General features: G+C 37.0%; 1 protein-coding gene across 1 annotated transcript in view; it reads left to right on the forward strand.

Annotated features, from left to right (window-relative positions):
• Positions 1 to 3901: 3901 nt before the first annotated feature.
• LOC122074652 (serine/threonine-protein kinase STY46-like) overlaps positions 3902 to 27150 on the forward strand; it is a 28383-nt gene continuing 5134 nt past the window's right edge. The window contains exons 1-12 of the mRNA XM_042639571.1: positions 3902 to 4121; positions 4232 to 4476; positions 4931 to 5045; positions 12126 to 12241; positions 12437 to 12556; positions 13808 to 13880; positions 14509 to 14619; positions 16307 to 16357; positions 20271 to 20410; positions 20504 to 20611; positions 24370 to 24443; positions 25981 to 26156. Coding sequence (XP_042495505.1) covers positions 4295 to 4476; positions 4931 to 5045; positions 12126 to 12241; positions 12437 to 12556; positions 13808 to 13880; positions 14509 to 14619; positions 16307 to 16357; positions 20271 to 20410; positions 20504 to 20611; positions 24370 to 24443; positions 25981 to 26156 — 1266 coding nt within the window. The 5' untranslated portion in view covers positions 3902 to 4121; positions 4232 to 4294. The remainder of the gene's footprint in view (positions 4122 to 4231; positions 4477 to 4930; positions 5046 to 12125; positions 12242 to 12436; positions 12557 to 13807; positions 13881 to 14508; positions 14620 to 16306; positions 16358 to 20270; positions 20411 to 20503; positions 20612 to 24369; positions 24444 to 25980; positions 26157 to 27150) is intronic.

The following is a 27150-nucleotide window of genomic DNA, read 5'->3' on the forward strand; positions in this document are numbered from 1 at the left end:
AAGTGGAAATCTCATCGGGGGACATAAAAGGGTGGATCAAGTATGGTTTCAAGTATCGGTATCATCTTGGTCATATCAGTCGTATCGTATTGGTATTTGTTGAGATCGATCCCCGATCCTTGACTGATCCGGATCATTTACCCATATCGTTTTATGGAGTAAAACAGTAAAAAAATCGTATTTTTTCTAAAAAGCGAAGGGCAAAAATGACCGATACATATCAATCCTCTCCAATACTAATCAGAAAAAAACGATACCAATACTAATACCGAGAACTAAATCCATGCTAATGAGGGAAACATCATGTAATGGGGAAGTTAGTGCTTTTAGCTTTTGGACCATGCCATGCCCCTAATAATCGATGGTTTGCTTTTACAGAAGTGAGTGAAATATCCTCTACTACTGCGACATTTCATGGCTTGAAAACGAATATTGGTTGGGAACCCACTTATTATCAACTACTATTCATTTCAGCTAAGTGAGAATTCTTCCACAAGTAAAACTATGAAACATTTGCCAAACTTCCAAGTTATCTTTTCGTAGACTTTTCATATGAGATGTATCATTCATGTCCCCTTTACTCATGGAGTTACATCTCTCTCTCATAATTGTAAGAAAAAAAGTTGCCCAATCGTGTTCCCTTACGTCCACACATAAGGGTAAAATGACCATTGATCCCACCTTTTTTATTGGATGCCCTTGCACTTGATCCCTTCCCTCCTAATTGTAATTTAAAGATCCCTTACATCATATTTTGAATAAATATTAATTAGAAGATATTTCCCTAATTAACATAATTTTTACTTGGAAATAAATATATGGTGAAAGAACTTTGAGGTAAATTTGAAAAAGTCAGTAGTTTCTACCTTTCCTTTATCAAACTCTTTCCCTAAAAAAAAAAGTTGATTTACCAAGAGAAAATTCAAGTTTATTGGGGACAAACAGTTGATGTGGGTTTTGTACCTAAAAAAATAAAGTTAGTCTCGTTGACGTATAATAAACTCAAGGTACTTTATGGGTGAGGAGGTTTTCCCATGCCCGTAGTATGGAAAGAATCTCCTATGGTGTGTGTTTTCATTAGCAGGAGAATGGTGTTCAACTTATTAGGTATACCATAAAGGCATTTTTGCATTTCATAGTAACTATGTTATCAAGACATGCGAAAGCATTCATACTCTTGCTTCTGATCAAGAGCAAATTCAACTCTTGACGAGCTCTCAGATCCAGAGGCATAGAGAGCGTGGATTTAAGTTTATCCACATTGTTCTTGTCCAGGTTGCCCTGAAACTCTTAACTCTCCTAGGGTTAAATAGTGCAGTTTTTGCTGTCATTAGAGATGCAAGAATGAATAATTTTAATGAATCTCTAATGGGTCTTGTTGAGACCAGTCTATGTGAAAGACCTGTCTATTTTCAAAGTAGACCCAATCTTCCAATGTCCCTCGCAGATCCAAATATGTTAAATGGTATTGTTATTACCTTAAGAACTTATGGATACGATATTCTCCCAGGTACGCAAAATATTGTTGTAATCTATCGTATCTATTATAAGGCAATGACCACCTGTGCTCCTAATGCTAAGGTTATAGATCCAAAAGGTCAAACCATTTGTTTTCAAGCCAATTTTGAAAGATCTCAAGTCTTTGTGCCTAGATGTATTAAATGGTCAGAAGTAAACCTTCCTGACTCTTGGACCTTGACCTCTGTGGCTCAACCTCAGCCACCCATGAGAATTTCTCCATCATGCATCATGCAACTTCCCTCTAATGATGTTGAAATTACTTTTGATCGTAGATCTCATGATTCTAGAAGATCTACCTCATTTGCAATTTTCTCTTCTTCTGAATATCCTCAGTTTCAAGCACCCTCTCGTGCTTCCATTTCTATAATTCATAATGAAAACTATAATGGAATCATAAATCTTCAGGGTACTAATCGTACACCTTCCCAGGTTAATCAACCTGTTTATGGTCCTCTACAAAGAGACCACTCCCAGGCTCAATACCAGCCTCCTTTTCCCACTAAGCATACCTGTTTATGCTTCTTATCAGTTTATTGTCGATTTGGTCTTGATTTTTTTTTATCAGCTTTAGTCATTTTTTTTTTGTTCGCATTGATGTATTCAATCAGTCCAGTATGGTTTGATTTGGTTATATTCAGGTTCTTGATCGATTAAATTAGTTTTATCCAATCTTTGACACCCTTAGGTATTGGTATCAACTTTGACCAATACAAATACCTTCTTAAGCCATGCTTTTTTCAAAAGATTCAAAGACATTTTCTCTTTGTTATTTACGGAGAATACGGGTGTCAATTTAGAACCCAAAATTGAAAGGGATTGTTTAAAATTGAATAATTTTTAAAAAAATAAAATAAAATTTAGGATTGAATTTCATATTTGATTGTGTAGCATACACTAACATCTTTCTATATGTGTGTCTCTTTGTCTCTTTCCACAATAAAGAGGATAGATATGACATCTCTAGGTAGAGAGATACCTTAGTGTATAACCCATATAAACCAAAATCAAATCAGAACGGACCTAACACATGCTAAAACCTAAAATGCTAAAATATGAGTTATAAGATTTCAGTTTTCACTGTGTTTCTCCTACATTTGTTTTTGACCATTGACTCTTCTTACTTCTTTTCTCGAGATTATTATTATTATTATTATTATTTTTATCTTGCTTCTTCAAGGCAAAATTGCGAACTGAAGAAATGAATAAAAAAAAAAACCGAATGAACTAATATTGGATACGAATCAAATGAAAAATGAATACAGAAAATCAAATAACAAAACAATAAAAGGCACTGTTCCGATTTTGGTTTTAAATTATGAAATCTATTCGGTCTAGATTCAGTTTTTTTTTTTTAGTGAAAGGTCTAGATTCAGTTTCGATTTTAACATATTATGTCCTAAACTGAACCGAAAAATGGCACACCCTTAAATCGTATATGCGTCAGAAGCCATCCCAATTCCAGGGGCATTTTTCGTAAAGACACTATAGAGTACAGGCCCATTATAATTAATAATGCCTCATGATTCATAGCATCAGTGATTAGTATATACCAAAAGGAATTTGCTTTGCACCGATCACCGTCCACCGATGTATGGATGTGCTTTTACTTTTTTCTCCTTTCTCCGACCTGTTTGGAGCATTAAATGTTGCTTCCCATTATCTGTTCAGTATAATTTTCCATATACACCGTTTTTGTTAACTTGTAATTTAAAACAATCCTACGAATATAGACATACCAAACTAAACCTAATAAATATGTCAAAGATAGTTTTTCACTTCAAAAAAAGAAAAAGAAAATATTTCATGCTACCCTTGCTAAGTGAAAGCATCATACTTAGACAGTGAGTGCAGCAGTGTGATGAACATCGGATGGGCAAGATGCTCTCGAGGTGCGTACTCAAATACTCTCAACCATCCGATGCTCACTATACTCACTGTAAAAGATAACCACTCCCCTGCTCAAGTACGAGTCAATGAAGAGATGCATATGAACATTAACAAGGGTGGAGCAGGGATAGGGGCATCATTTTGTTGTTTTGATTTTATTTTCAACCTGCAACCAATTCATCCCAAATGAAACTGCAATACCATATACATATTTCTAGCAAAAGGAAATAAACATCAAGTACATATTTTGTTTCAAATTTATTCCAGAAAAACAAAAAAAAAAATATCATAACAGTTTCTGTTTCAATTTTATTTCAAACCTAAATCCGGGGTATATTTGGAAAAAAAAATTCCACGCTTTTCATCCAACCTTCCGAATCCTATCCACTCCACTTTATTGTCTGACAAGTGACAAGTTCCTAAGAAAAAAAAAAGGATAAAAAGTAAATTAGAGGGAAATAAGGTTTTGAAAGAGAAAAAGAAACAGAAAAAAAAAGGTTTAGAAACAGCGAGCTGTCTGTCTCTCTCTCATAAAACTGACATACTTGAACATTCTGTATTTTCTCCTCCCGGATGAAGAAGTTTTCGTTCTTCTTATCTTGATGACGCGCTCTCTGTTATTGGAGGACGTATATACCCTCTTGTCTTCATGGAAATCTCTAGCTTCTCCTAGAGTTCCTACAGATTCTCCCCAACAGTCAAAGATTCTTTTGGTGTCGCTGACCGACCTTTGATCCCTCATTTTATCCTTCTCTTCCTCTCTGCTTTTCTGTTTTCTTCTTCCTATTTTTGGTCGTCATGTGATTCTGGTTTTGGTGATCAGGCTTGTGATGGTGTTAGTTGATCTCAACTAAGATACACAGACAGGAAAGAGTTCAGAAGAGATATGGAGTTGTTTGAAGGTGTTGGCGAGAGCTTGTCACCGCCGAGGAGTTTCGTCGGTTTTGGTGGTTATGATATAAGAAACGATGTTTATAATCGGTTGATAGAGAGTGGGAATGAGGAAGCTGTGTGCAATCCGGAACTTCGCGAGCTGATAGATGCTCACTTCAATCGCTTGCCTGCTAGGTAGTTTCATAGTTCTCGATCTTTTTCTTGGATAGGTTCATAGTTCTTGATCTTATTCCACTGCTGGAGTTCAGTTCGGTTTTGTTGATTCTTTTTTACTGTAGGTGATCCCTGTAGATTCAGTAATCGTGGTTGACTGTTTTTGGCTATGTATATGTTATTGCGGGAGATTATAACTCTTCGTTGCTTGTATTTCTATATGGATTTCGATAAGGAAGTGGTTATCAATATGTTTGAGGGTTGTATAGAATGTGAATGGCGTTTCATAGAATGTAAAGAACTCTCGCTTTGAAGAGAGAATGGTAGAACTGTAGCCTCGAATGCCCTTTCTTGATTTGGTAGGCTTAGTGGTGGATTATGTATCCTAGTTGAGAATATGGCGCTTCTTTTACCTGTCTGCTTCTATTACCTTGCTTACGGTTTGGATGTGGCATAACAAACTTCTCTGTTTCAGATATGTACTAGATGTGGACATGGATAGGGTGGAAGATGTATTGTTACATCAAAAGCTTCTTGCTCGAGCAAAGGATCCAGATAAGCGACCAGTGTTCCACGTTCGTCACATGGAGGTACTAATTTTCATTAGTTCAAATTGGTGGCTGTTTATAATTCTCATGTATCTTATCCCGATTTGAAATTTTGAGGGATCCTGCAATTTGGTCTTCTTGTCCCTTGGGAAAAGAGAGAGGGGGGAGGGGGGGTGGGTTAGGGGAGGTTTCTGTTTAATGCTATATATATTTTTTTGTCTCAAATTAACGAAGATAACTTGAGTGTTATGGAGGATGTGAAAACACTTGTGTTAGAAAAACATTAGATCTTTGATGAGTTTCTTGGAGGACATATTCCATTGATTAATCTGTCAAAGAATGTGAGGCAATACTGTAAATGGCTGTTTTCACTCTCAGATAAAAGCAGATAAATGTACAATTTCCAAGGGCAAGCTCCGGTTGAGCTTTCAGATTATTATTTTTCTGGCTATAGTATCTGATTTATTTATATCAGAGATTCCTTTTGCAACTATGAGCCACGTGGATTGTGAAGAGAACCCAATCATGTGTTCATCAATAAGAATAAATTTATGCAAAGCTAATTTAGCTATATCTGTGATTGACTTCCTCATGTGGAAAGATCATCCTGAACGCACGAAAAAAGAGAACAAAGGGAGAAATGATTTCAGTTAAAATGTGGAAAGTGCTTATTCAATAGGTTCGATGGTCTTGTTGCGTGCTGAATTCAGAGTATGATGACTCACATGAGCATATTATCGCACCACATGCATTCTCTGATAATCTTCAAATTCTGAATGCCACGCACACGGAGACAAGGGGGAAAAAGAGGGAACATAAAACACAGTATTGATATTTGATTGCTGTATAAGTTGGATATCAGTAGAAACTAGAAACCCTGGAGAACCTTTTAGCCCTTGTGTAATGACCTTTCGGTCTCTTACGCTTAGTCTTTCCTCACTAATTGTGTACTGATGCCTCAGAAGGAAATTTTATACTTTTGATTTTGTATGGTAATCAACGATAACCCTCTACTTTCTAGTTGTCCCTTCCACTTTCTGCAGATATTTCACAATAGCACTATCAAGTCACATACGGAAATTCGTGTTTGCTTCTTATCACCTGGCCTCTTTCAATTCCTTATGTATGGTTAGGCTTCTAACATATATTGCACTTGTCGATTCAACCATGGTCTTTGCATTGACAGTGTTGAATCTTATATAATCAATAATGACAATGAGAAGTTCAGACTTTGAAAGTGCATGAACAATGAAAAGGTTCCTCAATTTATTGAAATTTGCATCGTTTTGGCCTCCACCTGGTTCCAGCTAAAGGGGAGAATGTTTGTTTTTTGAGAAATTCATAATCTATTTCAAGATTGGTTAAAGAAGGAAAAGGTCTAGTGCTACCACCCAGAAAGTTGCCACTTTGCATTAAATTGTTAAACTTGAATCATGCTCTCTTGTGCAGAAAATTATTAGCTGGACAGGAGTATAGACAATTGTTCTGTCATTCATGTACTATATCTCGTGAAGAATTTATGCATTTTCTGATATAAATACGATCAATTTTTCTTTAATTTGTACTTTATAGTTTCATAGAATACGATATGCTACATTTATATGTAATTGTTCAGCTCAGTTTCATGGGTTTGCTGTGTCTATACCTTGTTCACATATTTGAGTAGCTCAAATCTACTTAAATTGGTATTTAGGGAATAGTTCATTCTTCAATTTAGCAGTGGATAATTCTGGTCATTCATAATTTTTTAGGCCATTGTTGGACAACAGTAGATGTCTAATCTTCATATCAGAGTGGTTTTCTGGAAGGTGATATAGCAAGAACATAATGACTCCTCTAATGGAGCCATTGACAAAGTGGGCTCTTGCAACAGAGAAATTTTTGGAAATCTTTTGAAACATGGTTGGGAAATTTGTGGTTTTATTCCATTCAATGTTCAGGCTGGGAGTCAACCATAAACTACATTTCTGAATTTAGGTCTAACAACTTTATATGGTCCCCCTAGCATCCCTGAAAAAAAATGGTCCCCATCTTTCAAAAGGACTTTGAGATAGTCAGATAATGAATTGGACAAATAGATAGATTTTCTTGAATGAATTGAAGGTGTTCATTGAACCATGAGTCGGAATATGGTTATATATAATTAGGTGTTTTTGGGGCTGTGTGGCTTATGACCAGCATAATTGAGTTTTTGACATGTCTCCATGTCTTTTGGTGAAAAGGCAGCTTCTTGTGATTGATGATACCCTACCTTTTCTTTTTTGGATGGATAAGATAACCTACCTTGTCTGTTGGTTCATTTGCAGAGGAAAGAAGTTATTGAGATTTGAGGGGAAAGAAAGAAGTTTTTCATCTATTATCAAAGTTCCATTTTCAGGAGTGTTGTGTGACTGATTTATTCCTTTAAAGCTTAAAGGAAAATTCTATAGGATAGTCGTTCAACTGGATATGATGTACGGTGCAGAATGTTGGCTTGTTAAGAAATGTCATATAGATAAGCTATGTGTAGTAGAGATGAGGATGTTGAGAACTTGAGATAGATCATGGATGTGTGGCAAAAGTAGGAAGAATAAAGTAACGAATAACCATATTAGAGCTGATTTGGGAGTTGCCCCGATTTATGATAAGCTCCAAGAAAGTCGTTTGAGGTGATATAGACATGTTCATCGGAGGCCTGAGGATGCACCAGTAAGGAGGAGTGATATGATTTAGATTGAAGGACTAAAAGAGCTAGGGCAGGCATAAAATAACCACTGGTGAAGTAGTGAGGAAAGACATGTATAGTTTTGGTCTGGTCCCAACTCCCAAGTATGACCTCGCATAGATCTTTTTGTAGTGCAAGAATCCATTTAGTCGACCCCATTTATATGAGATTTTTCTGTTTTGTTGTGGCGTGTTCCTCTCCTTTTACTTTTAATTTTACTTTTCTTTTGCTGTCTTTGTGTAGATCCATGTAGTTGGCACCATTTAGTTGGGATAAGGCTGAATTGTTGTATTCTACCCAAAAAAAAAAAGAAAAGAGAGGCTGAATTGTTGTACAAAGTTCCATTTTGGTGGAAGGTGTCGTAGTTATTAAGTTCAAAAGAAGTTATCAAGGTTAGGAGAAAATTTCGCCTCTATTTTGGTGGACTAATTGAATGAAAAGCACCTTCTTCCCTCCCCCATGGGCTCAGCAAGGGGCCCACTGAAAGTAGTAAAATATTAGTTCTGCTTCAAATAAGGACTTCCGGTTAGAGCTGAAGTTTCCCTTCCCTTAATATCTGCACATTCTTTGCTTATACTTTCCATGGGAATGTACATCTGTGTAGGTCATACGGCCATACATCAGTCAAACACTCATGCCTCCTTCTGTTCTTGAACTTACAATTACCTGATGGAACTGGCCATGAGGTGATGGGCTGTTGATTGTGGTATTTATATTCTAAAGGTGTCTTTTTGGTCTGGTCTTGCCATGAGACTCCATGGTATGTCAGTGGTGAGAGTTACTTGAATTTTACTTTTACAGGTGTGTCTGTGGAATATTTATTGGAACTTCCTGGATAGAATCCTTATGGACCACCTTATTCATTGAGGTATCAAAATTGTAGATAGGTATACTGGACGCAATTGCAGGAGGGGACAGTAGAATTTCTTTATAGATTTTTCGCTTGGTTAACTGGACACTTCAAAAAGAAGCTTTATTTTTGTCTAACTTCCATTTCTAAGTGTGAACTCCAAATCTGAATTGTATCCTTGTAGCCAGGTAATTTAGATTTGACAGTTTCTGAAGATCTTTTGGTGGTATCCCTCTTTGCCATACCATGGGTCCTACCTCTCTAGTCTTCTCTTGTTGGCCTAGACTTCCTTCTGGTGATACTGTGATAGAGAGAATATCTGTGGTACATTTGGGAACATATGGAATTTTAAGTTAATGACCAGCCCAAAGACCATGTGTCGATGGGCGTGCCTTCCTTGATGGCTGGTGTTGGATGTTAGAGCTTCTCTATCAAGTTGAAGATCTTTCTATATTCCCTTCTAACCTTTACAATACCCATGTCCCCTCAAATTAATTGCTGTCTTGGTTGCAAATTTGGCATATTCCTCACCAACTTGCCAACCCCCTTTTATTTGACACAGGAAGGTTTTCCATTCACGCCCAGTGTGCATCAACAATGTGGAAGAAACTGAACATAGTTTCTTGTTCTGCTTCCACGACTCAAAGATATGGGAATTATCAGCCTTATTCAACTCACCAACAATGCAATAGCCTTACCAACCCCCTCTTCTTTCTTTATTTCAAGCTGCCCTATCACCACCTAACAGCTCACCAACAAGGGAATTTCCTCATTTATATCGTGTGCATAGTTTTTAAGGCGCTGCTAAGGCGTCGCCTTACCAGTGCCTTGGCGTTGATGCGGTCTAGAGATGGTAAGGCAGTACTCCGCCTTATGTGAAGTGACGCCTTATATATATATATTTTTTAAACACATTTTAAAATTACTTGATGAAGATTCCTAATATAGATTTTTTATTGGTAGGTGTATGGTTTTGTTAACACTTGAGATGTATGGGATCAGCTTTACTCCACAAAAAATAATCAAAACAAACAAAACAAATACACGATTCACAAACAGGGTTTAGATTTTGTCAAGGGTTTTAAGAAAGGGCTTTGAGAAGGAATCAAGGAACAAGGAAGAACCACTGATCCAGGCGACCCATTTGCTCTGGCAGCGGTGAGCTTGCTGCAGCAGCGGTGAGCTTCATTCTTCTTTGACATGAGTAGAAATATAGTGGATGACCTTAGGGCTTAGACACTCATTTTGGCATCATAGAGGTAAGTATAATAAATACTTGTATTTTTTATGTCTTCTTTTCTTTATATTTATAATTTTGTTTCATAATTATGTATTTATATTATATGTTAATATGTTATGATGATTGATGAAGATGAACTTAGTTTATTCACTTTATTGATTTGTTTTCTTGATGAATATCTTACATTGGTATGAATATGAACCTTTAATATTTATTTAACATATAAGTAATAGGATTCAACCAGGATTTGAGCCAAATAGATTGGTTTTATAAAAAAATTACACAGGAATGCTTAGTCGATAAGGTGATGCTTTATGCCCGCCTTATCGCTAAGGCGCTCTGAAAGACCCTCAAACGCCTCCGTCGCCTTACCGCTTTAAAAACTATGATCGTGTGGCATTTGTGTGTTGACTACAGTAACACTTTCTGTAGTGGTGTTTGCTCAACCTTGAGAAAAGTTTGTAACCAAGCTAGAGAATCCTAATTCCTTACCATGAATTTGACAATAGAAGGTCCTCACCTTGTAAGATCATTCAACACCAAGATTTCCTAAGCTCTATTAGTCTAGGGTTGCAACAGGGTCGGGTTGGGCCTGGATTTTGAAAAACCCGGCCCAACCCTGAGTCCCCTTATCTGGGCGGGCCTGGCCCTAACTCAGGGCTTGGAAAATCCAACCCTGACCCGCCCTCAGGGCCAGGCAGGGCCGACCTTGATTGGCCCTGACCATAGGGAGGGGGGAGGGAGGGAGATGTAGGGGTTAGGCTAGGCCGGGGAGAAGAAGAAGAAGAAGAAGCCCCGACCCGCCCTTAGGGCTAGGGTATCTTAGCTTAGGCCCTGTTTGGGCTCAGGGTGGGCTCGGGCAAACTGGCCAAACTTGCACTCCTATCTCAGATTGTATGTCCAGTTGTCCTCTCCCCTGTCAAATATTTTAGAAGCTGACTTAGATTGCTCAGCTCATGATTTTCAGTCTGATAGATTGGTTTACTGTCAGAAATACAGGATAGTTTGTAATAGGCCCTCTATCCATCTTGTAATAGAAGTTGCAAAAATGGCTGAAGCACATTCAGTGAGAGGGGCCTCATCTTGAACCGTTCATTATGGGATTCGATAGCAACACCTCAAAGGTGGTTCTGAGTGCATTATCACTCTTCTTCAAGGCTACGACAGGTCGTCTGGCATTATATGACTGAAATTTTGGCATTTTATGACTCAAATTATGGAGCTCATTGTCAAACTGGTCTGTTTTGCCAAGCTAATTGACATGCAGACCATCTGGCAAACCTCGGTATTCTTTTGACTCTGTTTGCTCCAGCATAATTGTCAAGGCATTGCCTAGGAGGTGCCTTGGACGCTTTGGTCACATTGTTGGTGTCGCCTTGCATCTAAGCCCTCTCGAACGACTTGGTCGCCTAGATGACGTGACAATCATATGGTCTGGGCGCGTCTAGGCCCCCTCCAACGCCTTGGGTTGCCTAGACAACATGACAATCATGTGGTCTGGGTTTCATAACCTTCCCTACTCCAAGTATATCCTCTCTTATTTTCATTTATGTAATAAGGGTCACTTCGCCTCGACTCTATATTACTTTCAATTAGTAAAATTTAGTTTCGTAAGAAAGAAGAAATGTTGAAGATCTTGCATGTGATTGCGATTCACTCATACATTGAAAGTACACATATTCAATCGTTAAAATGGGTGAATGATCTGATTAGTGCACATTCAATGATGAAAGAGAAGGCCAAACAAGTTCAAAACAATAATAGAGAACAAGAAGAGGGAAGGAGGATGAAGAGAAGATGAAAAGAAGAGAAGCGCGAAAGAGAGGTTTGTGCAAAAAGCACTTGGGGAGAGATCGATTCCTCTCCCCTATATTACTAACTTGATGTACTCATGCAATTTTACATAAATACCCACATACTAACATCGGAGTACCCAGGGAGGTCAAATACATGCTTATTTACCAAAGTATCCATAATACCCTCACTACATGTACTCTTAACAAAACCTGCTATCCCCTTACTTGGTTGCCCTTCAATGATATCTGTGGGTTGAGTTTTACAGTTCCTTTTGGTTCTATGACATCATCTGATCTAGCTGTTCATAAGTTCATAGTAGCATTAGTAATTCAATTGTTTATGTTCTTAATTGTTATTGTTCTCTGTTCAGTAATTTATCATGGGATCTCATTTACTTATGCAGTTATGCCATTCATGCCATGTTCTTTGAAAGTTGCAGGAAGGCCAATTTTTCTCCTATTGTTTTTTTTTTTTTTTTTAAAGATTATCATTCATATTCTCATTGTACTGTCTTTCTATTATGGTTGGTAGACTATAGAAACTAGCAAGGACGGAAATGATGATTTACAACAATGTTGGAAGAGTCATACTTCTTCAGGGGTTGATTACAATGTTGAACATGAAGGAGTTGTGTCATCACAGAAAAGGTATCCCACAGGCAGAAAATATTAATTTATAGTACTTTTTAAATTATTATTTATTTTTTCCCTTCATAGTTTTTCTACCTGCGGAACATGCCAAATGGAGTTATTAACAGTTTTTGTATTTCTGTCCTTACTCATTGTGTTAATAATAAAGTTTCTCTTTCTTTTGATTTGTCTTTGGACTATTAATATAAGTAGAAATGGGGGTTGTGAGATTGACTTTGAACCTTGCTCAAAGCTTGGTGACTTAAAGTTGGATGTTAGAAAGATCGCCGAGGACATGGAGAGAAGATATCTTACAGAGACATCTTCCGGAAGGTACCTTTTATAGCTAGCTTATGTTGGTGAATTTCTTTTTTTTTTTTTTTTTTTCAACTGGTGCTTTCTGTTGTGAACTACTGTTTTATACAGGTCTTATAATTAAAAGATGCTAGATATCCTACATCTTTCTCCCTTCTTCCTTTGTTTCCTTGGAAGTAGTAAAGATGGGTACAATGTCTTTGGTGATGGACATGATGAATGCTGGTAACATGGTTAGTGGTCCCAATCTGGATTGGCCAAGAAGATTGAAACAGTTGTACTGTCACTGACCACGAATCTGTACTTGTATCACATCCGTGACAGATAGAGCACTGCTAGATACCAATCTCTGTGAGCGTCTTTTTCTACCATGTGAGGGCTGATATGGTCAATTCGATCATTGGAAGATAAAGCACTATAGAGCAATCTCTGTGGGAGTCTCTTTCTACCATGTGGGGGCTGATATGGTCAACTCAACCGTAGGATAAAGAGAGATCCCCGTGAATTTTCAACATTTCAGATTTTGTGGCCCACCTTCTAGTGGATTTTCTTCCCTTGAACATCCAGAAATCAAACTGAGTGCAGGGCTACTGTCCAATTGATTGGAGACCATATGAATGGTTATCTGTTAAAATTTTAGGACAATAAATTGTATGGTTTAATACCATTATAACCTTTTCTCGTCATACCATCAGCTCCCCAAGTCTTGAACAAAATTGACCTATTGATTTTGTCAGACTGTTTAATGCTTTTTAGCTGAATTGTGCAAAAAACCAAGGGTGATATGGGCAACTTGTCCGTAAAATTTTTAGTGCCAACAAAGCTGTCACTTTGTATATGAAATTAATCCAAAGACACCTGGAGGCTTCAGCTTTGAGGTTTTGAATGAAAATCAGCTAAAGCCCAGCCTGAGATTGCATCCTTGGCCCACTAGGTCATGGCTGGGCTTGAGCTTTGAGTTGAAGCTCAATATATAAATAGGCTGGGTTTACGTCAACTGGACCCATTGAGCCTTCCTATTTACAACCCTCATGTAAACAAAGGAAACAGTGAAAAATTGGGTCTTTTAGATCTCTCAAATGCTTCAATTGTAGAGTTGAATATTTTGTTTTTGTAGAGCCTATATTGTTATTGTGCTGCTGATACATTTAGGCAAGTACAACGGTGCATGTTTTTGCTTTCCAAATACAATGCTTTGGCTTTCTAATGTTCTTTCATTTGCCTATGTGGGGGGAGTAACATTCTCTTTGGGTGAATATGATGGTGTAGGCAGGAAATTTTGCAAGTTCCAATACATGAAATTATATTTTCTACCATTGACAAGCCCAAACTTCTCAGCCAGGTATATGGATATCCCCATGCTTCTTTTCTTGTTTGTAAAGCATGATATTAAAGGCATGTTTATTTCATCTGATATTTTCTGTCTAGAGTACAGATTACTGTCCCTCTGGACCCTCCCCCCCCAACCCCCAAAACCCCCCAAAAAAAAATAAAAAATTCCTTACATATTTTAAAACTAAGGGAATCATTTTACCAAGGATATAGAAGTGAGCTAGTTATCACATGATCAACAAGGCCAATGGAGGTGTGGAACTTTTGAAGCGTCTCTTAAAGACATCATCAATAAGTAGCTAATAGAAAAGGGTGTACCCAGTGCATGAGGCTCCCGCCACTGTAGGGTCTGGGGAGGGTCATAATGTACACAGCCTTACCCCCCGCTTCTCGTAGAGGCTGTTTCCTGATTAGAACCCGTGACCACTTGGTCACACTGGAGCAACCAAACCATTGCACCAAGATCCTTATTTCTTTACCATTAAATTTTTTATATATTGAATCTGCCTGAAACCTTGTAATTGTCACAGTAGCCTAGTTGGTGTTAACTTTATAATTTAGAGTACCTCCTCTTCCTTTTCGTTTTAATGCTTCCTTTGTGGCTATGAAGCTTCTAACCTTCTGCCATGGTCTTCTAGCTCTCTGCTTTGCTTTCTGACATAGGGCTGAACATCCGTGAAGCACATGTGTTCTCGACAACTGATGGCTACTCGTTGGATGTGTTTGTAGTAGATGGGTGGCCTATTGAGGTACTTTCCCCCTGTTTTAAATGATATTCCTTCTTTCTGCATTCTGGTTTCTTTTTAATATGTCACTAATTTCAAAGTTTTATGTCTTCCCTACAAAAAAATGCTATTTGTTTTTAAGTAAGATTTATTCTCATTATAGTGCCTTTTCTTGACTACTTCCGCTTCCACTATAACCGACATGATACATACCTTCCATGGATTACAGAGTTCCAACCAATCTTCAATAAATGTTGATTCATTTATCAAAGCAATATGTTTTTAAGTTCTTAATACAAATTATGAACATTGCAGAACTGTGGAATTACTTTGATCACTTACAGCAGAGTTTTTGTCATGTGCCTTTTAGGAAATACTAATTGGGAAATTTTTGTTTTCCACTACAAATATAAAAAATGTAATATGACATGCAGTGAGGATGGTGGCAGACACATCAGTGTGGTCTCCTTAGCTTGGGAATAACCAAAGTTCTCCTATTCTATCCAAGTAAAGAGATCAATATAGTATTTCGTAAGGATAATGCTGGTTCAAAGAGGGTTCTCTAACTTTCAAGATATGCTGGTGGGTTTCCACTTAACCCATAAAACTGGTTTTTTTTTTTTAATTAATGCATTGAAGTTGGTAATGGGATAATCAAAATTGTGCTGGCCAAGGAAGCTTTTGGGATGTATGAGACACATCAATGAGGTCCATTAGCATAAAAATTCCTGGCATATATGTCATATCGTGAAAGTCAAAATTTGATATAATCAAGATCATAGTTGTCAAGGCGTTGTGTCACCTAGGCTTCCAGGTCGCTTTGTTCAGACTGGCACCTTGGTCGGCGCTTAGGTGCCTTGCTGGTGTCACCTTAAATTTCCCCCCCCTACACTGCCTTGGTTCGCCTAGGCACCTTGACAATTATGATCAAGATCATGTTGCTTCAACCAGATAGAAATGGAATGTGCCCACTTCTCGGTTTGGTCTGGGTATGGAGCCTCCTTGAAAGGAACAGGAATCAAATCAAGTGGTTTTTGAAAACTGTCTTGTTTTTTGAGAACCACGCAGTTTGGTTCGGCAATTCCCTTTGTATAAAAATGATTTCAAATTGTATCAATGATTTGAACCCATGACCTACTTGGCATCAACCAACTACTAACCATTAAGCCAGTGAGCAGCTTAAATTTACCTTTTTTTTTTTTTCTGTTACTTTCAAAAACTTTCCAATCGAACCGCGTTCTGAACAGTCCAAACCGGAACCAGACTTCTTTTTAGTTTGATGTCCATTTCAGTTTTCAAAACTTTGTATTCAACTCTCTTTGTATCTTCTGAGTAGTTTTCTTTCAAATCAATATTTTCCAACTGTTCATGGCACTGAAAAGTCATCTACATGTAAGATGATCCTTGGTAGGTGATGCTAGCTGTATATTTGCACAATATAAACTCCTGCATGCTTGCTTGCATAAATATACCTCTCTACGTCCTGCAATCTCTGTACCTCAATTGACATCTCATAATATTAGTTTTGGGTGGTGACTGTGTTTCCATGTTTGTAGACATGATAATTCATAGACTGCAATAGACATTAACTTGTCCGTTATCCTATGGGGACAGTAACCTTAAAATATTAAGGAGCATTTTGATCTATTTCCTTTATGACAGGGATCTGTGCCAAGCCCAAATGTTGCTGACTTTGCAATGATGTGGTCAGGACACAGATGGTTTGCTCGAGGCAGTGGAGAAAGCAGTTGCAACAAGTGAGGTAATTTATTTCTTGATATATTCTTTTCATTGTATTGTCTTGTGGTGATTTTTTTCTTTCTTTTTGATAGGTGAATGTGTCGTAATAAGGAAAAGAAAAAGAGAACACATAAAATGGCAGCCACACTATCAACCTCCTTTAGACATGCCCTAAAGGAAGAATTCCAAGCAAGCAGGGACAGACACCCCCGCCCCCCGGGGCATACAACAGAGATCATAGACAAAATATAAATAACTCAATTACATCTGTGATAAAACTTTGATAAAACTTACGATCCAAATCTCCTTTAATCAAAGCAAGGAGATTAGTAGTGAAATCCAAGGGGAGGAGACTAACCTCATTACCACTTGTAGTGCAAGTCTCAAGAAGAAGAAAAAGGAAAGTCTCAAGTCTCTTGAAGACTTCTTCCTTGTACAAGAAGAATAAAGTCAAAAGGAAACTAAAAGAATAAATTCAAAGTCTTCAAAATTCTAGAAAGCCTTCTATATCTTCATTCAATGCTTCCTCCAAGTCTTTGAATATGACGAGGAATAAACTCCAAAACATAAATCAGTAATATTCTTCCTTGCTGGCTAAGCTTTGAATGAAGACAAAATAAGCCTCCAACTGAAAAACAGCAGAGGGAATTTAGGCCCTACAGCTGGCTTCGTTTAACATGGGCTGACTGGACCAGCCTAGGGTCGATTGGGGCTGGTTGGTCCTGTCTTCTTTCTGCTGTACTTCAAACAACAACAACAACAACAACAAAAAACTCAGCCTTGTCTCAACTTAATGGGGTTGGCTACATGGATCCGTGCAAAACAAAATAAGAGAAAGGAAATTCAAATGAAAGTAAAATGAGAGTAAAAGGGAAGAAGCCCAACCCTACAGAATAGGAAGAACTCAGCTAAATGGGTTTTGCTACATGGATCCTAGCCCTCCAATAGGCTTTATCTGTGGCATACTCGGGACAAGCCTTAGACTATGCATGCCATTCCTCACTACTTCACCTATGGTCATTTTAGGCATGCCCCTAGCTCTTTTAGCTCCTTCAATTGGAATAAGATTGTGGCATCCTCAGGCCTCCGTTGAACATGGCCAGACCACTTCAAATGACCATTAATCGGGGCAACTCCCAGAGAGCTTGCCATTAATCGGGGCAACTCCTAGATCAAAAGTAATTTGCTTATTCCTTACCTTATCCTTCCTAGTTTTGCCGCACATCCATCTTAACATCCTTATCTCTGTGACACATAGCTTCTCTATATGACACTTCTTAACAGCCCAACATTCTGCCCCATACATATAGCTGGTCACATCACAGTTCTATGGAATTTTCCTTTAAGCTTTAAAGGAATATGTCGGTCACACAACATTTCGAACGCACCTCTCCACTTCATCTATCCCACTCTTCTTCTTAGTGAAACATCATCCTCTATGTCTCATTCTTTATTAATGGTTGACACCGGATATCTAAAATAATCACTTTGCAGTATTTCTCTCTCATTAATTTTCACCATATCATTATCCTTCATAGTGTGACTAAAGTTTCACAATATACTTCTTCTTCGCTATATTACTCTTAAAATCTCTTGTTTCCAAGGTTGATCTCCATCGCTCCAACTTAGCGTTAATCCTGCTTAAGTCTCATCCACTAAAACGATATCATTAGCGAAGACTATACACTAGGGGACCTCGTCTAGAATGCTCTTGGTTAAATCATCAATGATTAGCATAAACAACTATGGGCTTGAGGCTGATCCTTGATGTAATCCAATCGTAATTGGGAATTCATTTTCTTGACCTCCCATAGATCTCACACTAGTCACCACGCCCTCATACATGTCCTTAGTTATATCCACATAGGTACTCGACACCCCTCTCTTAACTAAGACACGTTAGATTAAATTTATAGGGACTTTGCCATAAGCTTTTTATAGGTCAATAAAACCATGTGGAGATCTCTCTTGTGAGCTCTATATCCTTCCATGAGCCTCCTCAATAGATAAAGAGCCTCTGTTGTGGATCTATCTGGCATGAAACCAAATTGGTTCTTCGAGATATGAGTCTTTATTCTCAGATGGGCTTCAATAACCTTCTCCCATAATTTCATAGTATGACTCATTGGTTCTTTGAGATATGAGTCTCTTTCTATTGTACTTCATACCACTAAATTGATCTACATCACACATGGATGTGCTTAGGATACATGCAAAATACATTTTTGAAGCATAAAATGCTTTAAATGTATATCAGTTTGATGCAAGAATTTGAATTGTTTTTACCTAATCTAGTGATGCATAAAAGAAAAAGAAAAAGAAAAAGCAAGGAAAAAGAGATTTGAGGGAAAAAAAAAGGATCTACAACTTTACCTCCCCCCCCCCCCAAAAAAAAAATCTGTTTCGATCTGAGATTTGAGCGTTGTAAAACCCCAAAACTTGTTGAAATGGTGAAGATTACAGTCACTTTATACACTATAAGATTCCCTCCACCCATATTGAATAGAAAAACAAGTTTCGAAGGCCTTCGATTGCTCTCAGTTTCATATCTCGCTCGCAATTTCTGTTTTGCAGGTTTAAAGGAGGTGTATCGAGTGTATCTTACCTATATCGATCCATATTGGTCCATGTTGACTTGTATCGGTCCCTTATCGGACTTTATTGACCTGTATTGGTCGATACAGGAGATAAAATTGTCTAAGTATTGGGCCTATCAGCCGATACAGTACGATAGACACTGATTCTTTAAAGTCTGCCCATGAGATTGTGAAGTTAAAAAAAAAAATGTCTTATATTTGTCTCCTAGTTGACATGTCATATAAATTGTGATCCAAAGGTATAGTGAGTCAACTGCAGTGATTAGTTGTTTATTTGCATGTAGGGCTTTCAAGGATCATTTCACTGACAGCGAATATCCATGCCTTGAACTGGTGCATGCCTGTTTGCTGAATGCAGATTACTATCCCCCACCCATATATATATTGAAACCCTGTAGGTTTCTTTGCTTCATAAGGTAAAGCTTGAACAAACTCCATTGAGAGTTTGCAAGAGGCAAACTGAGTGATTCTTGTGGTTCTATCAAAGGAAAGATTCTCTTTCCATCCAAATAAGCCAAACAAGAAGGTTAAATTAGAAAAAGGGTTGGTTGTTAATTCAGCTAACAACTTGTCATGATCTGTTATAAAGCCAAGAATTGGCTTATGTAACAAAAGACCAAATGGCTTTTCTTTTGCTAATGAACAACTAAAGAATATATGGTTGTGTGTTTCAATTATGTTACAAATTGAAGATAAGGGTCTGATGTTCACCCCTGGTTGGGGTACCAAATTGTATCAGGGTCCATAAACTGGTGCACAAGTGATGACTGCGCATTTAATGTCCTTGGATTGGTCTCATGTATTGTGTTCTTGTATTTTTTCGATCATCTTTATTTTTATTTTTGTTTTATTTAATATTTATGGGAAAGGGAGACTTATTAAGCAGACTCTTAACTGAATGAAAGGGCATGGGGGAGAAGAGATAAATTTAGGGTTCAAGGAGAATCCCTTGTCAGTAATCAAAGCTTGCTGATTTTATCTTACCTCCTGTTTACCGGTTCTGAATACAAGTGGTGATATTTTTTTTCTTTGCTCTTAAAATTTGATTATGTATCTTGTCAAGAAGAATCACCAGTCACTCATCAAAGCTAGCTGATCTTATCTTACATTCTTACCTCATGCTTACTCTTTCTGAATGCAATCGTAGAATTTTCTTCTTCTTTGCTCTTAAAAATTGATGATGTTGCACTTCCAGGAAAAGGCTTAACCTCTTTTTAAAACACTTTAATGGATGCAGTAGCTGGTGTAAATTTTATTATGATATCTTTGATACGAAATTGTTAGTAATTATCAATCAGGCGTACAAATTGCAATCCATAATGCCTCCTGGTAATGTAGGGATCGCTGTCTGGTTCTTCCCCTTCGCATTCAGTCATAGAGAAGGCACTAGCAACCCAACCTAAGTCTAGTGACTGGGAAATTGATAGAAGATTGTTGAAGATAGGAGAAAATATTGCGTCTGGATCTTGTGGAGATTTGTGAGTAGGACCTTTATTAGAAATGTTGCATTTTATTATGTGAAAATTTATTTATTCTGGTTGCTCAGTGTTTATTATGTTATATATGTCAAGGTACCGTGGCGTTTACCTAGGTCAGGATGTTGCTGTTAAAATTCTTAGGTCTGAACATCTTAATGAAACTTTGGAGGCAGAGTTTGAGCAAGAAGTAGCAATTCTAAGGTGAATTGATCTCTGTTTTTTTGCTAATTAATCTTAGTTCCAGAACAAAGTTAAAAGGACTATTTATTTTTCAGGCAACACTTTCGATTCTACAAATTTTGATGCATTGCAATTGAACATTCTTTTCCATTTCCTTTCCCTGCGCTATTATATTTAGGCTGTATGCTGAGCTGATTGCTCCTTCAATGGTATAGTTTGCTAGACACACTAGCAAACCTTTATTAATTCGTAAAAAAAGAAGTCTTCACTAATTTCTAATTTTTGCTCTTTATTAGTTTCAAAAAATGATTAAAAATATTTAATCTCATTAGAAAGGATTAATTAATTCTGTGTAAAGGATGTCATGGTTAGTACTTAGTATTGATATTTGCTTGCAAAGAACCACATGATAATATCAACAGATTGGTACTTTTATAAGATGAAAACATCCATATAATGTGTTATTTAATCCCCCATCCCCCCCCCCCCCCTTCTTTTTGGGTAAGAATTCTGGGTTTATAAATAAGCTGGTCATGTTTTATTGAATTTCATATCTTTCAAGAATATCACCAAAAGAAAATCCTAAAATATGTCCTCTAACCTGGGAATGTTCCTCATTGTCATGCAACAACAAAATAATGTATAAAACGAAATAAATAAAATTAACATGTCTTCTCCATTGAGTGGATATCTTATTAGGGATTACATGTGAGGATTTCCAATGTTCTCTGCTCTAGCAAAGCTGTAACATAATTTCTTATCGCTGCTTTAAATGTTCATGAGAATTATGAATGTTGTATCTTCTGTCGAAGGAGACTCATTTGGCTTGGAAAAGAAAGAATTGGTGTATCCAATATAGCCAAGATTTTACATGAGAGTTTAGTATGGAATGGATGCTCTTCACTCCAGTCCCTGGATGTGGAACAAAGCCAGGAAAGGATTTAATATTTATAGGTTTTTCTACACATGTCAAAATACATATTTAAGGGTTTGATATTGTAATTTTTCTATTTTTTTCTTTGGGCTATTTAGGGGTTTATGTTAGTTTACAATGTTCAGTTAAATCTGATTTGCTATCAATATTTGAAAATTATTATTTATAGTAAGTCCAATTTTACCATCTGCCTTATGTTTTTGTGTAAGTTAGCAGTCTTGATTTTACTTCATAGTGGTTTTGGAATTTAAGTCATAATAAAGTTATTTGCATTCTTATAGATATCGGTTTTATAGTGGGCGAGCCTTGGTGCAATGGTTAAGTCGTGCTGTTGTAACCACCAGGTTGTGGGTTCAAACATGGAAACAGCCTCCGTTCATTTGCCCCTCCCAGACCCTGCAGTAGCGGGAGCCTCGTGCATTGTGACACTTTTTTTTTTTTTAATGTTATTTTAGATATTGGTTTTATGATGTGCTTGACATTCTCACGAATAGAAATTGAGTTGATTTTTGGACACTTAAGAGTGCTAGTCATGAAACCTAAAGTTAGTTTCCTCTATTCTCGTCTACTATTTTCTCCCCCCCCCCCTTGGTACCCTTTCTCAAAATTTCCTGTTGACATTCTCATTACACGTCAGAATCAGATTTCTTCTTCTTTAATATTTTCTTCTATATCTTGAATCATCTCTAAACCCTAGTTTATCTTTTGCTACACTTCTATTCTTTGATGATTCCTTTATCTATCTAAATAATAATCTCTCCTTGGGTAATTCTTGGTTTTCCACTCCACCTCTCCCTTGTAGTTCAGCCCTATAGTTTTGAAAGTTGAAGCCTCAGCTCTCCTACATAAAATTTGGCATAGAAGCAAAACTCAGATACGTTTCCTTTATGTTTAGAACTAGGCCAATGTAAAATTTATCCTTACTCAGAGACGATGGGCTTAATGAGAATCTTGTTTCCATGTACACAGTAGTCATGCTTTACAACACAAATGAGATCATCATCGAATCTAATGATGATGTTTTCTGTATGTTTTTCTATTTTCTTGTACTTCGATGGTGCAAAATGCCACATTTTCCTTCTTCTGAACACATCATCGTAGTGAGCAGGCTATGGATGGAATGTACCACAGGCTGTCTTTGATCTTGAAGGGGAAATGATATACCCTAAAGCCCTCTAGTATACAAGAATTATTTATTTACTTGTAAAAGGCTGCCTTATGACGATCCTTCTAGATCAAGGGATGGGTCCAAGATGCACCCATAATAGAACACTTAAGAAGCAAAGCATGCTGCCCATGATGAAAATTGAATTCCTGTTTCTGAGATACCGCTAGAAGAGACCTCGGATTTGGTCAAGACAATGTTGAAATCAAGGACATGAAGCATGTTGTTCTAATGGAAGCCTGGCCTTTATATTGCTTGGGTATTTTTAGATCTGATACTTCACGAAGAGCTTCTGTTAATGGTTACAAAATTTCAACATTGAATGTCGTAATAACTTGAATATTTCTTTGTAGGATGCATCTCGAGTTTTTTTTTTCTTTAACGTTTGTACACCTTCCAAACTCTTGGATGATGTTTTTTAAACAAGTGGGAATGATGTGGAATTAGCCAGTAAAAGATTCTATATTTGTAGGTTTACTTTTTGGGTCATTTCAGTTTTCACAAGTTGAAATGTGGGGATTATTGTATTTATGTCTATGGGGTTTATATTGTGATTTGGTATTTCCTATTTTATTGTTGTACTTAGGAATTTATTGTTTTCAGTAAGTTTTTCTCTTTTAAGTAATTCTAGTCTTACAATTTGTTTAGTTAGTTGTGGTTTACTACTTTTACTAAATCTGACTTTGACTGTTTATAATAAGTTCAATTTTATAATTTTTGGGAAGTTTGAATGGAAGTTCAGCCTATAGCTTAAAACCTAAGCCGTCCTATGTCATCCTTAAGGTGAAATTTGGGAAGCTTCTATTATGGTATATACTATTTCGTTATATTGGTCTAATCTTTGGAACAAAAGTTGCGTTTCCCTCTTTCCTGCATCCTTTTTTTCGTTATATTAAGTTCTTGGTCTTACTGTCTTGTAGTCAATGTGGAGATGGGTTTTTTCATTCCAATTATCAGAAAGGGATTACACAGTCTAAGATATTTTGCAGTTGAGAGCTTAAGTGTTAGCAGGAATGACTCTAACATGTTTTCTACCTCAACTTTTGTCAGTGTGCAGTGTACTATATGATATATGCTCAATATTTAGGCTGCTCTCTGCTTGTGGTAAGGCAGAGATTTTGAGTTGAAATTTCCTAGACAGAACATGAGATTGGAAGAAGATGCAATGCTTTGAATCACAAAGTTTAAGCCCCTGTAAATCCTTTTGCTGGGTGTCCCATCTTAGGATTCAATTTTTTACTTATTTTTTGTTGTAAATTTCATCTGGATTGCATGTCCTTATAATTTTTTAATGTTAAGTTTATCGTTCACAAAAATAGTTTTGAATAAATGACCTTAAACAAAGGTTGTCTAATTTAGCTATATAGTATATCTACATGATTACTGTATTACTTTTAACTGCAGAAAGAATTTCTTGATAATATGTGGCATTTAACTGGTCTAAAATTTCCTATTTCTCTGTTTATCATATTTAAAGAGGTAAAACCTTAACACATATTAAATAACTAAATAAAGACCGGTAAAACCTTGACACCTTTAAATAAATAATAAATAAAGAGCCCTTAAATGGGTAATCTTCTCCTTAAGTGGGCATACATATGGTGTTCATATCATTGTATTTTTACTGCAGTTGTCATGCTGTTGGAAGCTAACTTTTTTTCTGGCCTTATATGAGTGCAGGGAGGTTCAGCATAGGAATGTTGTTCGTTTTATTGGTGCATGCACAAAGCTGCCACATCTGTGCATGGTAACAGGTAGGAACTTTCTTCTGGGATAAGGGATCTTCCTTGAATCTCGAGTCTAATATCTGGTTCATTGTCCCTTCTAGTGTTTTTCTTGTCATTTGTTGGAAACAGTTGGTCTTGCATTTTTGTTGAGTAAAATTTATGGTATTCCATCCTAATCAAAGTTTTGATTCCAATCAACTCAACTTAAATAGAAAGGACATACCTAGTGCACTAGGCTCCCACCACTGCGGGGTCTGGGGAGGGTAATAATGTACTCAGCCTTACCCCTGCTTCGCAGAAAGCTGTTTCCTGACTCAAACCTGTGACCACTAGGTCGCAATGGAGCAACCTTGCCATTGTGCTGAGGCCCGCGCGCTCTAACAGAAAGTGGGGTACATCCATTCTTTCCTCCCCTTCTGAAGCATTGTGATCTGTTTGTTTCCTACTTTCCCATTGGATCTGCTGTTTCTTTTGTTAGATGAATCTGGAAAACTATTTTTCAATCCTTCAAGTTTCCATGGATCTGTAAACCAACCTCCATTCTTGGAAAATAGTTTGTAATTTCACTTTCTCTGTTTAAATTTTCAGTTTTGGTTTAGAAATGAAGAATTCTAGCACATTGCACATTTGTTTTTGTTCTTATTTTGTGGTTTTATAGAACTTCCCGACTTGATCTGTTGAGAGTAAATATACTTAATACATTGAGATATTGATCCAATAATGAATAATGGGTTTGTAATGGAGCACTAGAAACTGTAAGCAGCTAAGCAGTTGAAATTCTTGTGAAAAAAAAATAATTCTTCCAAATGTTTTTTTTTTCCTGCATCATACTGTGGTTGAAATAATAGTTTATAAACTTAACAGAATTCGAACTTGTTTTTCTGTTGTGATTCGAAGAGGATAAGGTTTTGTGATACAAAAGTCACAGGTTGTAGATGCATTGCCGGGGTGCTTCATGTTTGGTTTCATTGCCATGTGTTTAGAATATCTTACGAGCTACCTCTGAGTGAGGTTCAGGGAGAAGTCCTTTGGCATTGCATGCCTCAAAATCTTACGTGCATTTGAGTTGCATGCGTCCTTGAGAGTTGAGGCTTGCCTCCACGTTTTTCAACTATATATACTCTTCGTCAACTTTTTCAATTTCTTTTTTCACGTTGTTATGACCTGCTTAAGGAAGTGCTTCTTTATTATTTTAAAAGCAGGCTGATTTTTGGCTATTTCACACACATTTTCTCTAATGGACATTTAGCTGGCTTGGGGCCATTAGTCAACAAAATTGTTCATTTTGACTTGTTCTTATGATTAAATATTATCTGTTTTTGATATGTAAAATGTCAAAAGGGTTGTGGCTTTTAAAATTTAATTGATTGGTTCCATAGTAACATCTAGATGTCTATCCTTGTGGGATCAACTTCCATTCTCAAGCTCGGGGCATCAGTAAGAATCTTCATATGCAAAATCTTGTGTAATTTATGGCATTGAAAATTAATGTTTTATGCCTTTGATTGAATGGAGAATTCTCTATCTCATCGTTGTATATAATGATTTGTTTTCCTTCTTGCAGAATATATGCCTGGAGGGAGTCTCTATGATTTCTTGCATAAGCATCATAATGTCTTGGAACTCCCTTTGTTGCTGAGGTTTGCCATCGATGTTTCCAAAGGAATGGAGTATTTGCACCAGAACAGCATAATTCATCGGGATCTGAAGACAGCCAATCTACTTATGGACACGAACAAGGTATGTAGCATGTGTGGTTGTGAATGTTGTGATTGAATTACGGCATTCACAAAGTATAAATATATACTTGCTCTTTCTTTATTTGGTTTAATGTTCCAGAATATTAACATTTTTACAGAGGGAAAGGGGAAAAGATCTTCATGGTAGAACTTCATATCTTATCCAGGAGAAAAAAAATATTAATTGGTGCCACTTCTCTGGTTTTCTGTTATGGGAGTTTATTGGTTCCGAGTCCCCAAATCCAGATGCCAAATGTGAAATGGTATGGGACAAACAAAAGCGGAAATATCAAAATAAAAGATCTGGATCTAGATCATTAGTTTTTATGACTAATGAAAGTTCAAATTGAATGTTAGCCACTCCTACAAGCGGGATAATGGAAAAGAGAGTTATCTCAAGTTGGTGTAGGTGCTAGATTCCAAATTGTGCAAATTGAATGTTAGCCACTCCTACAAGCTCTATTTGGTGCTTGACAATGACAAATCAGATATGTAGTTATAAACATGAAGCAAACTCATGACTGATTAGGGCTTGCTTGAGTCAAACCCAAGCAATAATTTGGAGTTGGTTAAAGTATCATGAATATAATCAAAGAAAAAGCATATTGTTCGTGTATGAATCTTTTTGCATGGATCCTCGTGCTCGTCCTTGCTTGGAATCTCCATGTAGCCGACCCCATTAAGTGGGATAAGGTTTTGGATGTTGTTGTTATTGTTATTGTTGTTGTTGTAAAGAGCATATTGTTCAAGCCTTGGATGAACAATGTGGGGGAAGTTAGGAATTGTTGAGTTTCACTGGAGACAACCCTGAGGAATTTTTGGTCAGTGAGATCAATGGAGAAGAGCTGCTTGGAGTGATATTTTTTTGTACTCTTGAGCATTACTGAAAATCAACAACTCCTTTTTCAAGGAGTCAATATAATAGCTGGGGATGATCAGAGTTTGAAGTATCGGTCCATATCGTATCGTATCGGCTGATATGTATCCGTATCGGC

The sequence above is a fragment of the Macadamia integrifolia genome, chromosome 3, assembly GCF_013358625.1.
Source record: "Macadamia integrifolia cultivar HAES 741 chromosome 3, SCU_Mint_v3, whole genome shotgun sequence".
Classification (NCBI taxonomy): Eukaryota; Viridiplantae; Streptophyta; class Magnoliopsida; order Proteales; family Proteaceae; genus Macadamia; species Macadamia integrifolia.